The 14,463-nt window shown below is 33.2% G+C and overlaps 1 protein-coding gene and 1 pseudogene across 1 annotated transcript; one reads left to right on the top strand and one right to left on the bottom strand.

Annotated features, from left to right (window-relative positions):
• Nucleotides 1-2,441: 2,441 nt before the first annotated feature.
• On the bottom strand, nt 2,442-12,005 carry LOC148930735 (protein ACCELERATED CELL DEATH 6-like; the record flags this gene model as incomplete). Its single annotated transcript, XM_089066595.1, has 4 exons — nt 2,442-2,691; nt 9,151-9,527; nt 11,211-11,707; nt 11,795-12,005. Coding segments are annotated over 4 exons (1,335 nt in total), but the record flags the coding sequence as incomplete, so codon positions are not given.
• Nucleotides 9,778-10,493, top strand: LOC148930736 (histone H2B.3-like; annotated as a pseudogene).
• Nucleotides 12,006-14,463: the final 2,458 nt, after the last annotated feature.

Here is a 14,463-nt window from a genome sequence, read left to right as displayed (position 1 = left end):
GAGTTGGCCCTTGCTCGGCCTTAAATGGGCTGCCATCGGGCCCTATAATTAATTAAGTTGGCAGTAGCTAGGCCCAGACTTATCGGGATAGCTTTTGTACGTATTCAATTTTCCAAATAGTAAAAAGAATATTGGTTAGGGGCAATTATAGAGTAACTCACTAAGAGCAATTTCAAGTAGAGAAGGTAAATAAAAAGTATTATATATCATGTTTATACTTTCTCAAACAATACAATATACTTTTTTAAAAAACAACCAACTCCAAAGATAAAAGGTATAATGAAGAAGTAAATGATTACTCCCTCCGTCCCATTGAAGATGACCCACTTTCCTTTTTGTTTTGTCCCAACCCTAAACTCATTACTAAAAATGAAAACACCTTTCTCTCTACTTTATTCCCTCTCTCTTACTTTACTCTTTATACTCCACACACAAAATAAAATTGCATAATTTCCCGTGCCGTCCAAGGAAGAGGTCATCTTTCTTGGGACGGAGGGAGTATTTTCTAAAATATTAGTAGGTAGACTGCATTCTACTAGAATGCAACGGTACTATTTTAAATACTACTCATACACTGCATCAAAATGAACTAGAATATAACAACTGTACTATTTTAACTAGAATGGGTATTTTGGATTACATGACAACAACAAGATGAGTTAATGGACAATTCATTCTCTGTTCAAATGTTTCCTTTTCCAAATATTTTAGATTATATGAATAATGATTCGGATGATGAATTTGATGCCATTATAACGGCCGCACAAGAGGAAGAGATGAGTCATCGGTGGACGAGGGACCATCGCGGCTCCATTCCGGGATTAATAGTGGCAGGCAAGAAGGTCATGAAAGACTATCGCGATTACTGCTGTGAGCATCCCGTGTATCCTGCAAACTTATTCCGTAGAAGATTCCGCATGTGTCGTCCTCTTTTTAGCCGAATTGTTGACGATTTGGTAGCTCACAATGCGTATTTTCGCTAAAGATGTGATGCTACCGGTCTTCCCGATTTGTCCTCTCTTCAGAAGGTCACGGCAGCCACCAAGAAGCTTGCCTATGACCAACCGACGGATTCTGTAGATGAATATGTTAGAATCGGAGATAGTACTACATTGCTTCGTTTGAGAGGCGCCCTTTATCAAGATTGCACGAAGAAAGCGTGTGAACGCATGAGAGCCATCCATTATAGTAGAGTCACATGGTAATAAGTAGAAAGCGTGTGTACGCATCAGAGCCGGTCTTTTTTATTGATTTGTAACATTACTTCTTTTTGGTAAAACAAGGAAAATGTGCAATTCAAATGCTAGCTTCGTCTTGGATACCAGATACTTTGATAAGGACCTTAAATGGCTTCGATTTTCCTATTGCTCACTTATTTTGTATCTACCTCTTCAATAATTACTCTCTTCAATTTTTTGGACAAATATACCCTTGACAATACAAGAGATGGTTTCAACTTTTATGAGAGTGTATTTCATTATATCTTCGCTTCCATGTGTGTTTCTAATACACAAAATAGGGACAATAATAAGGAAATTATCTTTAGTTAAAGTGCAGAGATAAATTTTGTTATGCTTTTAGTAAGATTGTAACACTAGTCATTAATTGTGTAACATGCTTTTCCATCTCCTAAAAAGTTTTCTATCAAGTAACATTATGCAGAAGATATCAAGAGTAGAAAAATTGAAACTAAGATTCAAACTCTATCCAAAATAGAGTCTAAAAGAACATAAAGTTTCCAGCACCATTATCTCAATCAAAGAAAGTGAAATCCTCATTCCAAACAATCCTACAAAATTACCACACAAGAATAGAAATTAGGATCAAAGAATCAAGGCGATGACAAATTGCGGTTAGTATTTGATGAATTATTTTTTAATATAGGTCTCGATTTGACGTCCCATTGTCTCTTGATCGAATTTTTGCAGCTATGATGGCCCCGTTTTAGGAGTGAAACTGGTTGTTGAGGGTGGTGAGGAGACAGACAACTTCAGACAGTCATCTTTGGTTTCGGTCGAAGTGAGGATGAGAACACAACGAAAGCGTCAAATGTTACTGAATAACTAATGCTTGAGGGGAAGGAGGCGAGAAACCCTAGTTAAGATACTAGGGTTAATTTGTAGAAGAATGAGACAAGAATTCATATATATAGAATTCCAGACCGGTTCGATTTACAACTCGGGAAAGAACCGATAAAGAAAACCCAAGAAGATAAGTAGATAACATCAAATCAAATCTATTACAGATGACTAGGGCCCGGGGTCAACAAGGATGGACTTGTCGAGACCCGAGGAAGTCTCGGGCTCACTATCGTCGAGCCCGTGTCACAATACTTAAAATTCTTTGTCCACATATCAATAGCAATAATTAGATTAAAGTACAATCATAAATAACTAGATACGATACAATGCCACAATGTGGAGTAGGTGATGCTTGAGACTTCAGTGATGCATGTGAGGCCGTTTTCTACTAACGTATGCGAGAAAGCAGACTGGGAGGTAAAAAATAACTCGTAGTATCTGAATCCTTGAAGAGAGTAGTATGCACACGGGAAGGAGCAAGAACAATGGAAGCAGGAACACAAGCAATGCGGCGCTGAAAGATACACCAATAGCAAGCAAAGCAATTTGGAGCCATCTGAGTTTGGTAACAACTACGGTAACTCCAGCAGTGAAAGCCACGGACATCATTGTTGGACATTATTTATCATCATATATTCAAGAATACATAATTGAATATAAATAAAGCAAGATCTTCGAACATCATGTATTTCACGTATTAACCATAAACATAATGGATCAAAAACTTACCTTTATGATCCATAGCGGAAGCGATTGGGGAAGACGGAGAGAACTTCCTCGAACTTTCTTTGGCATAGTAGCGCAGCTCCAACTCCAAGGATTTGTTTCTCTCTCTTTCCCTCGTTTATGTGTTCTCTTTATGTGTGTGATTTGATGAGATCACCACACTTGTATTTATAGGCAGAGAGAGGACAAACCCTAAGTATCAAACCCTAAAAGCCCTTTCCATCAAAGAGGCCCAAAATAATTAGTAAATGCGTTTCTTATTGACCAAGAATATAATCTTCCGTCTATTAATATTACTAATGAATCACAATCAATTCTAATCAAATCTTAATAATATATACGCATGATTCTTTACTTGATGGCCAAGGGAATGGATATTCATTCCATAAAAAGATTATATAATCAATCTTTTCCATTCATTGGCAATCAATTGACATATATATATATATATATACATGAATATATATTCTTTTTGGAGCAATATAACATGATTATTTGATTAATTGATATGTGACAATAATTAATTGATAGTCAATTAATTAGGGTAAAATGTGTCTTATACCAAATATATGTATTATACTAAAAATCCAATTCTATTTAGGATTCTATCACATGTCACATATGTGAGACATAAAACTTACATTCTCCCACTTGGCGAACATGTGGGACACAAAGTTTTCGATTCTCCCACTTGTCACACTTGACAGAGCCACAGTAAAATAGACATAATAAACATAAGGCGCGCATAATATTGGACTTTATAAATACTTTCATCATTGGTGAATTAACATAAGTATTATATTAGAGAGACTACTAATGCGGGTCATGACGGGCGTATATCATTCAATCGACATAGTTCCTTCCATGTACCACATCACCAATAACCCCACTAATATAATCTATAAGTGACACAATGTCCATAATTGTCTTATTTCAAGACTTCCTGCATTAATACTAAAAACGTACATATGCATATGAAATAATAAGTATATGCAGGAAAAGTAGAAACAACTTTATTGAATTCAAAATATCTATAACTTAAGTGTCTCAACCAACATGGAAACATAAAGATTAGACGTTTCCATACCCAAGCCCATTCTGTTAACTTATTCCATAAATGTCTTAGGCGGTAACGTCTTAGTCAATGGATCATCAACCATAAGCTGTGTGCTTATATATTATATAGATATTCTTTGTTCCTGAACTTCATCATTCATGACAAGAAACTTTAATTCCATGTGTTTAGCTCCTTTGAATACTTGTCATTCTTAGAGAAAGATACGATTGCACTATCATTACAATACAATTTCAACGGCTTGGATATTGAGGAGACAATACCAATGCCTGAAATAAAATTTTGCAATTATTAATGCTTCAAAGCAAACCATAAATTTAGCTTTAATGGAAATCCAATAATTTCTAGTTGATCATAAAATCTTTTGTTCCCTTTAATTATCTCATTATTTTCTTTGCAGTTCTCCAATGTTCAACACCAGGGTTACTTTGGTAACGGCCTAGCATTCTAACTGCAAAGTTGATGTCTGGTTTAGTACAGACTTGAGCATACATCAAACTTCCAACAATAGATGCATAAGGAATATTTTCCATCTTACGTTCCAATTCAGTTTTTGGACATTAATTTAAACTGAATTTGTCACCTTTATGAATTGGAACAACACTTGAAGAACACGCACTCATGCCGTATCTCTCTAAAAGATTCGGTCTACGTGATTGATCACAAGATATTTCTATCCTATGACATAGGATGTCTCACACATATCTTTTATGTTGAATTTTTTTTTAGAGAGATAATTTTAGTGTCATGTAGTAATCCAATGTCACTATTAGCAAGCAATATATCATCCACATATAAAACCAAAAATATGAACTTGCTCCCACTAACCTTGAGGTATATACACCGATCAACAGTGTTTTCTTTAAAACCAAAAGCAGTAATAGTGTCATGGAATACCATGACACTATTGATGTCTTAAGTTTGCAGACTAAAATTTTTCATTCCATTTCTTAATGAAGTCTTCAGGTGGTTTCATGTTGACTTCTTCTTACAAATCGCCATTTAGAAAAGCAGTTTTTCACATCCATTTGATGTAGTTCCAAGTCGAAATGGGCTACAAATGCCAAAATGATTCTAAGTGAGTCCTTTTTTGATACTTGAGAGAAAGTCTCTTTATAATCAATGCTATCTTTTATGAGTATAACCTTTGGTAACAAGTCTGGCTTTAAATCATTCGATTAAACCATTTATGTCGAATTTGGTCTTGAAGACCCATTTACACCCAATTAACTTTTGTCTATCAGGTAATTCAACAAGGTCTCAGACTTTATTATAATCCATAGATTTTAACTCTTCTATCATGCATCAATCTATTTATTAGAATTATTACACTTAATGGCTAGTGAATATGAAACTGGACTGTTATGTGTCTCTATGCCACATTCATATTCTTAAAGATATACCATACGGACATCAGAAATGGCCAGCCTTCGTTCTCGTTGAGAACGCCTTAATGGCACTTCTGTAGATGCTTCTTCCACACCTATGTTCAATGACTTCGGCATCATCATTAAGTGGTTGGTCATTCAAATGTTCAATATTGTTAGATTGTTCAACAATATTTAGCACACTTAACTCTTAAGGAAAAGAGAGAAGAGGGAAATTTACCCTTATCTCACATATGACCGCATCATGAGTTTTAAAACTCCCACCGATCTCATCATTCTTAAAGAATCTTGCATTTCCAGTTTCAACAATTTTCATGCTATGATTAGGATGGTAAAAACTATACCCTTTGGACTTTACTGGGTAACCCATAATGTAACCACTAACAATCTAGTCCAATTTCTTTTCTTGCGAAGAGTATACTCTAGTTTCTGTTGGACAACCCCAAACATGAAGGTGCTGCAAACTGGGTTTTCTACCTGTCCAAAGTTCATAATAGAGTCTTTGGTACAACCTTACTAGAAACCCGGTTTAATACATAAATAGCGGTTCTAAGAGCATAAATTCACAACGTTATGGGTAAGCTAGAATTATCATACTTCTAACCATTTCCATGAGAGTTCGGTTTCGTCTCTCAGCAACATCATTCTGCTGAGACATACTTGGCATAGTGTATTAAGTACAAATGCCATGCTTTTCTAAGTACTTGGCAAAAAGGTCCATGTAATTGACTTACTTTAGTGGTACGACCATAAAATTCACCACCTCTATCAAATCGAATAATTTTCACCTTTCTATTTAATTGCCTTTCAACCTCAGTCATAAAATGTTCGATTGTGCCTGAGATTTTTCCATAATGTGAAAAAATCGTCAATAAAGGTGATAAAATATTTTTATCCACCAAAAGTCGAGACATCAAAAGGTCCGCAAATATCTGTATGTATAATTTTAAGGAGCTCATTACTTCTTGTGGCATTTTTAGTATTGTGTTTGGTTTGTTTACATTTAATACAATCCACACAAACGGTAATGCTTGTAAAGTCTAATTCGAATGAATATTATCCTTTATAAGCCTCTTAATTCTTTCAGTAGCAATATGATCCAGTTCCTTTATGCCATAAGAATGATAAATTCGAATGAATATTATCCTTTAGACGCTCCTTCGGTTGCAGTGTGAGCATGAGATGCACCCATTCCATACTTCTTCATCTTATGCTCCTCCTAGACCAATACGTTTCCCAATTCTTTAAGAGTCCACTAATCTTTTATAGTGAATCAATTTGGAATGGTCCATATTGAGGAGGTAAGGAAATTAGGATCAATTGGACTAGGAAATCCTCATTCACCTATAATCCTAATTTCAGCTTAGAAGAGATGTTATTTATGTCCATCGCATGCTCGTACATAGTCCGAGAACCATCATATTGCATGCTCATGAGATCCTTCATAAGTTTTCCTGCAATAGACTTATATGCAATTGTGAAGCGATCCTCAACATTATGCAAATATTCTTTTGCAATATCAGTCGTTGAGAGACTTTATCTACAACGAATATTCTAATGAACTGTAAACTTAGTCCTGTTAGATTTTTCCCAAGCATTATGGGCAATCAACCAACTACTTTGATCAAAGATAATTGGATTATCATTCAACAGTGTTAGGTTCCAAGTCCATTATTCCAAGAGTGAACTTAAGTTTCTCTTTCCATTCAAAGAAGTTAGTTCCATTAAGTTGGGGAACGTTTGAGGTAGACATACTAGTAGCAAAAAATATATGTTTTTACATTATAGGAGCAATTAAGAAATGAATGCTCACATATAAAAGCTTTGAATAATAACACGAACATTAATTTGAAAACCCATATCATGAGGCAATTGTGAAAACTCCTTTGGGTAGTCTTCATACAATAATAAAAATCATGTTTTTAATATCTCAATAATTGAGTAATAATAAATTGGCGTTACCTTTGGGTAATCGACACCAATTTAAATTATTAACTTCATTAGTGTTTATTATGTCGCAAAGACTATTTCCTTTGGGAATCTAGACCTTACAACAAACAAACTATTTAGATGATGAATAGCCACAACAAGCATGATGATTAATTGCATACATAGATTTTTCATATTAACTTGATTATAAACTCTTCTCATTTTACCTCACTTTGGTGATTGCAAAATAAACATAATATAATCAGGAATGTATAGCGATTAATTGCTTAAGCAGATTTTCACTTAATTTGATTATAAACTATTATTTTACCTCACTTTGGTGATCGTAAAATAAACATAATATAATCAACAACATATAGAGATTAATTGCTTAAACAAATTTTAATATGAGTTTGATTATAGACTCTCCTTATTTTGCCCCACTTTGTTGATTGCAAAATAAACAATAATATAATAAAAAATACATATTAAAACGAGAATTGAATTATGTAATCATTCATTCCACTATCTAGGTATATTCATAATCATGAAACATTTAATTGAAATCTCAATTCACCAATTCATAAAACTCAATTTACGTTCATTATATATATATAATCAATATACCCAAATCAATTCCATACACATAAATAGAATAATTTAGAAACAATATATTTCAAGTATAATCATAAAAAATAAGCAACCTTTAAATGATAAAGCAATTAACCATTACAATTCACAATCTTATTATGCAAACGAATTAAATAAACTGGATTACCAATTCTTTCGTCCACTGTTTCGGTGGATTCAGAAACAATTTTTTCATAAATAGAGTCAGTCAATACATAATCGTTCATTTAGTCATACGAATTCGTTAAATCCACTAATACGTGATACACGAATTGAATTCAAATGAATTCACGACACATGCTTCAAGGTAATTAATTTTCAAATTCCTTGAAATTTTCAAATTAAGGAACACACCCATACAGGTATTTGTACTTATTTCAATTTATTAAAGTCACGTAATACACGTAATCACAAAAATTGATTCACAATATACCGACAATATTAACAAAATAACAACCGATTCATTCATAGTGATTTATCAAAATAAATTCAAAAAGTATGGTTTTTCAATCATACGAAAATACATGAGTTCTCAACCATGCTCTGATACCACATATTGGACATTATTTATCATCATATATTCAAGAATACATAATTGAATATAAATAAAGCAAGATCTTCGAACATCATGTATATTTCACGTATTAACCATAAACATAATGGATCGAAAACTTACCTTTATGATCCATAGCGGAAGCGATTGGGGAAGACGGAGAGAACTTCCTCGGACTTTCTTTGGCGTAGTAGCGCAGCTCCAACTCCAAGGATTTGTTTCTCTCTCTTTCCCTCGTTTATGTGTTCTCTTTATGTGTGTGATTTGATGAGATCACCACACTTGTATTTATAGGCAGAGAGAGGACAAACCCTAAGTATCAAACCCTAAAAGCCCTTTCCATCAAAGAGGCCCAAAATAATTAGTAAATGCGTTTCTTATTGACCAAGAATATAATCTTCCGTCTATTAATATTACTAATGAATCACAATCAATTCTAATCAAATCTTAATAATATATACGCATGATTCTTTACTTGATGGCCAAGGGAATGAATATTCATTCCATAAAAAGATTATATAATCAATCTTTTCCATTCATTGGCAATCAATTGACATATATATATATATATATACATGAATATATATTCTCTTTGGAGCAATATAACATGATTATTTGATTAATTGACATGTGACAATAATTAATCGATAGTCAATTAATTAGGGTAAAATGTGTCTTATACCAAATATATGTATTATACTAAAAATCCAATTCTATTTAGGATTCTATCACATGTCACATATGTGAGACATAAAACTTAAAATCATGACCAGAGCAACCCCAAGAAAAGGCGCCGCGAGTTCAAGGGCATTAATGACTAAGTTGATATCACCTATCTGAGCCCACATGAGAGCCGTGACCGCAAATATTGAAGTATGTATGGCTATAGTGTCGCAGAGAACAAAAAGGTGGAACACTGTTTCTTTCAACATCGCTGCCATGCCCAAATCATTACTAGTTTCGGAGTTAATGTAGCCACCAGGCATGGTGAAACCAGCTGCAAAAGTTACTGTGGCGACCAAAGTTGCCACGAGCAAGAGAGTGGTTGCTCTTTTCCTGTAGACTTTCTCATCGGCATACACCATTCTGCCTGAACCTAAATGTTCGGGAACAGATGCAGATTTTAAGGCTGCCCAAATCAAACTCTGAAACCATACAAAGAGATGGAGTATAGTAAAGAAGGGAAGAGAAGGAAAAATATTACTCCCTCCGTTTCATTATTGTAATGTTTCTTTTGGGCAAGATTAGGAAATTAGTATTTGTGAGTTACGTAGTTGAAAAGAGAGGAAAGAATGAAGTAAAAAAGATTATTGAATAACTTGTGAAATGTAACTCAACTAAAGTGGGACGAAGTGAAAAGGAGAGATACAGAATTTTCCATTGTAACCAGGAAAAATGAACATGTAATTAAAAATAGAGTAAATGTCAAAATTAGTCTTGAACATATGGTCATTTTACGTTTTTGGTTCTAAACATTATCTTTTGGATTTTTTGGTCCTGAACATATGGAAATTTGATCATTTTGGTCCTCCGTCAACATTTCCGTTAAAAACTAATGGTCAACGGATTTAATCCCGATTTTTGACCAAATTAAACTTTTAATTCTGATATTTTACTCCCTAATTAATTACCTAATTATTTTTATAAACATATTATTTAATTTAATCACCCTCCTCACATTCACGCAATTCCACTTTTAATTCCAATCCACACACACTCTCTAAAAATGGCGCCGTAAGGCCGAGAAGGCCCGCGGAGAAGAAGCTTCCCAAGGACGCCGCCGCCGGCGACAAGAAGAAGAAGAGGAACAAGAAGAAGAAGAGGAACAAGAAGAGCATGGAGACCTACAAGATCTACATCTTCAAGGTGTTGAAGCAGGTGCACCCCGACATCGGGATCTCAGCAAGGCGATGGGTATCATGAACAGCTTCATCAACGACATCTTCGAGAAGCTGGCGCAGGAGTCGTCGCGGCTGGCGCGCTACAACAAGAAGCCGACGATTACTTCACGGGAGATCCAGACCGCGGTGAGGCTGGTGCTGCCTGGGGAGCTGGCCAAGCACGCTGTTTCTGAAGGGACGAAGGCGGTTACCAAATTCAGCAGCGCTTGATTGCTGAATTTTGGGTGAAATTAGGGTTTATGTCAATTAGGTTTCTTTGGACTTTGGGAAATTAGGGCTTTTGTGTGGAATTATGTGTTTATGCTATGAATGGATGTTGAATTTCTAAAATTGGTTCTGGTATTGCGATAATTGAAGTTGAATTGTGAACTGACTATTACAAATTTTTTGCAATAGATTTCTGTAAATCAACGTTTTCTTTTCTTATTCCATTTGTTAAAGTCACTTTTTTGGCAGAATACTATGATTCTGGTTAATTTGAGGCAAACATGGGTGAAAGAAAAGAATTTGAGTTGCGCCTTCAACTGAAAATAAAAGTTGAATCTCTGTTGGAATTGTGTGTTTTTGCTATGAATGGATGTTAAATTTTTGAAAAAAAAACATATTATTTAATTTTTATTTTAAAAAAATATTTATAAAAATAATTAGGGAGTAAAAAATCAAAATTAAAAGTTTAATTTGGTCAAAATCGAGATTAAACCCGTTGACCGTTAGTTTTTAATGGAAATGTTGACGGATGACCAAAATTATCAAATTTCCATATGTTCAGGAAAAAAAAAATCCAAAAGGTAATATTTAGGACAAAAAACGTAAAATGGTTCAAGACCAAATTTGACCTTTACTCTTAAAAATATAGTACTATGTATATATTCTACCGTTTACCAAAAAAAAAAACACATTGTAAAATAGGTAAGTAACTGGACATGCCCTGGCAAGTGTGGGATTACGCAAGTCACATTGATAAGCAACATCAAGAGCTGTCATTCCCTTGTTGTTAACTGCCTTAGCGTCGAACCTCTTGTCCCAAGTTAAGGCACTGACTATCATAGGATGAATTTTCATGCAGGCCAAATGCAGGGCCGTGTTTCCGAATATATCTTTCATGGGGCCGAGCTTTGGATGCTTGAGAACAAAACGGACCACATTATGTCTTCCTTTCCAAGCAGCAATATGTAGAATATTGCGACCAGACATGTTGAGCAGTTCATAGCGAATGATGTTGACATGGCCTTTACGTGCTGCCAGGTGAATAGGTAATTCACCCCTTTTGTCTCTACGAGTTGCATTTAAACCATCCATTGCTAGAAGGTAACGTGCTGCTTCCATGTGACCCAAAGATGCGGCAAAATGAAGAGGATTTCTTCCTTTGCTGTCTATTATGCGTCTTAATATTGGATTCGAGTAGATTATGGCTTTTAAAACATCTGAGGGAAAAAAACAACAAGTATAAGCAACCAATCTACCATTGTACAGTTACCAAGCAAATAAGGAATCAGATCATTATTGAATACCTGTGTTCTTCCTCTTTGCTTCTTGAATGGGAGATTTATTCTCGAAAATCTGATTTAGCCCACTCTCGTCCGAGCACTGTGCAAGAATAGAAGAGACACAACCTACAAAACCAGCTTTAACTGCCAAATAAACGGCAGATTCTATACGTTTGTTCATGTAATACAAAGGCACAAAATCTTGCTCTATCAAGAGTTTAGCCATCGATTCAATTTTAGAAATAATTCAAGATTATTTGGAAATAAGATTTGAATATATATTTTGTGGATTTTGTATATTATATGAGATTTAATTTATGAATTAAATCATCGATTAAGTAGATTTTTTCCTTATTTATGAATTTGTAGGGATTTTATTCCTAGATAAATCCTAGTTAAATTTGGAAAATAATAATCTAATTTTATTTATATCCTAAGGATTTATATGGATTTATCCCTGGACAAGTCCTAATTGGATTTAGATAATGATAATATTATTTTATTCTTATCCTATGAGTTTATATGAATTTATTCACAGATAAATTCTAGATGGATTTGAATATTGATAATATAATATTTTATTCTTATCTTATAGATTTATATGGATTTATTCCTAGATAAATCTTGGATAGATTTGAATAATCATAATATAATATTATCTTATTCTATGGATTTATATGGATTTATTCCAAGATAAATACTAGATGAATTAGGATAAACATTTATATTAATTTATTTTTATCCTATGGATTTGAATAGATTTTATTCTATTAAGACAAATCGATTAAAATAAGCATTAATCCAAGTTATCCTTATTTTTTGGATTTATATCCTAGATAGATTAGGATAAAGATATATATAAGAAAATCCTTATTTAATTGGATTTAGATGAATTTATTTATCTAAAAAATCCTAAGTAATATTTGATATATTCTAGATGTCTATTCTAAATAGAATTAAGATTTGTATAAATCCTTGTTGACATGATTTTATTTTTATCTTATGGATTATGATGGAATTGTTTCTATCTAGTGATATCCTAGTACGATTTAAATAATGATAATCCTAGATCAACGTTATCTTGAATGGTAGGATTTGATTTTTATCGAAATAAAATCTAGAATAATCCTAAATGGATTTAGATAGTTAACACTATCTTTGATAAATCCTAAATGAATTTGGATAACCATTATCGACGATAAAACTTAATTATTTAATTGATTCTCCCTTGACTAGATTAAATAATTTTCGATAATTATTCGGTGTGTTTAAATGTCATGCATTAAATGGATTTATCTGTTTATTTGGTGTTTATCTAATTTAAGTGGATTATCTGCTTTCTGCTTATGTGATAATTATGCAAAAACCATATAAAAATATCTAAGTGATGATTACAACAAGTGTGTTGTATATGGTCTCCATCGGTTGGTTTGCAAATTTATGAAGCTAGTTTCTAATATTATCGCCACTCATGCTGTGGGGACAATAATCCTAAGAAATAACAAGTTCATTAGGGCAGACTTCTCAAATATACAAGTTTCTAATATTATCGCCACTCATGCTGTGGGGACAATAATCCTAAGAAATTACAAGTTTCAGAAGTTCAAACAAAATTTATGAGATAGCTTGGTTTTGTTATAAGCACATGAGCATTGTTATGAGAGTGTGTTGTAGAAACAAGATTCTGTAATGCTAAATCTGAAGGTCGTGCTTAGGAAACATTTGGCGGTCATGCCGTGCTGTGGTCTCTGGACTATTCGTCGGTGTTGTGACCAGTAAAATTGTCAGAATTTTAATGCGTATTAACCTTCTCTGGAGGGTACAAAATTTTAATTTTGCTGTTGCAAGATACATAATTGTTTTGTGGTTATTTGTGATTATGTATTGAGCATAAGTATGTGATAATAAGTTTATTTGCCGAATCTTCATAATGTCATTCAATATTTTGTCTGCGATACTTAAAGAAACTCGAATGCCAAAATTATGTAGATAGGAAACGAAAATGGATAAGATTCTCAAGGAAAAAGGTATATAAAAAGGTAAATTGTTTTTTAAAATAAACACAAGATTTATTTCAATACATAAAAGGTATAATACCTTCTCAAATAACTTTACATATGGAGAATGATTTTTCATGAAAAAAAGGTAAATATGATAGTTATGAGATTTTATCTATTTATTAATGGAAAGGTAAGATGCCTCTTCAAAATGTGAAAATGTATAATACATTTTTAAATACTTTTTCACTTGAAGAATATTTTTTTCATGAAAAAAATAAATATGATTACTAATTAAAAGACTTTAATTTTTCTCTTATAAATGCTCTAAGTTGACCAAGATTGCATTAGGAAAGTTTGTCAACGCGACTGCGATAAGCGTGTGACCGAAATTATTGAATTGGTCTTTTTGGGCGAAGCCATGAATATGTGCAAATCGAATAATCGATTGCTACATTCTTTTGAACAAATGTGGATGCAGATAGAATACATTAAATAGCCATCTCACTTATTTAGTCTTTCTAACCAACTATATTACTTAATTAGTTTTTGGACAAATAAAAACTATTATTGTATTCGAACAAAAAAAAAAAGAATTTAATGGTAAATGATAAGAGTTTTAATATAAAAATAATTATATAAAATAGCCGTCTCACTTATTTAGTCTTTCTAACCAATTATTACTTAATTAGTTTT

This window comes from Salvia hispanica, chromosome 3 (genome assembly GCF_029641045.1).
Source record: "Salvia hispanica isolate PSC_SH4W2 chromosome 3, Shi_PSC_v1, whole genome shotgun sequence".
NCBI classification, from domain to species: domain Eukaryota; kingdom Viridiplantae; phylum Streptophyta; class Magnoliopsida; order Lamiales; family Lamiaceae; genus Salvia; species Salvia hispanica.
Note: the sequence above shows the minus strand (reverse complement) of the source record. Positions and strands in the feature narration are given on the sequence as shown.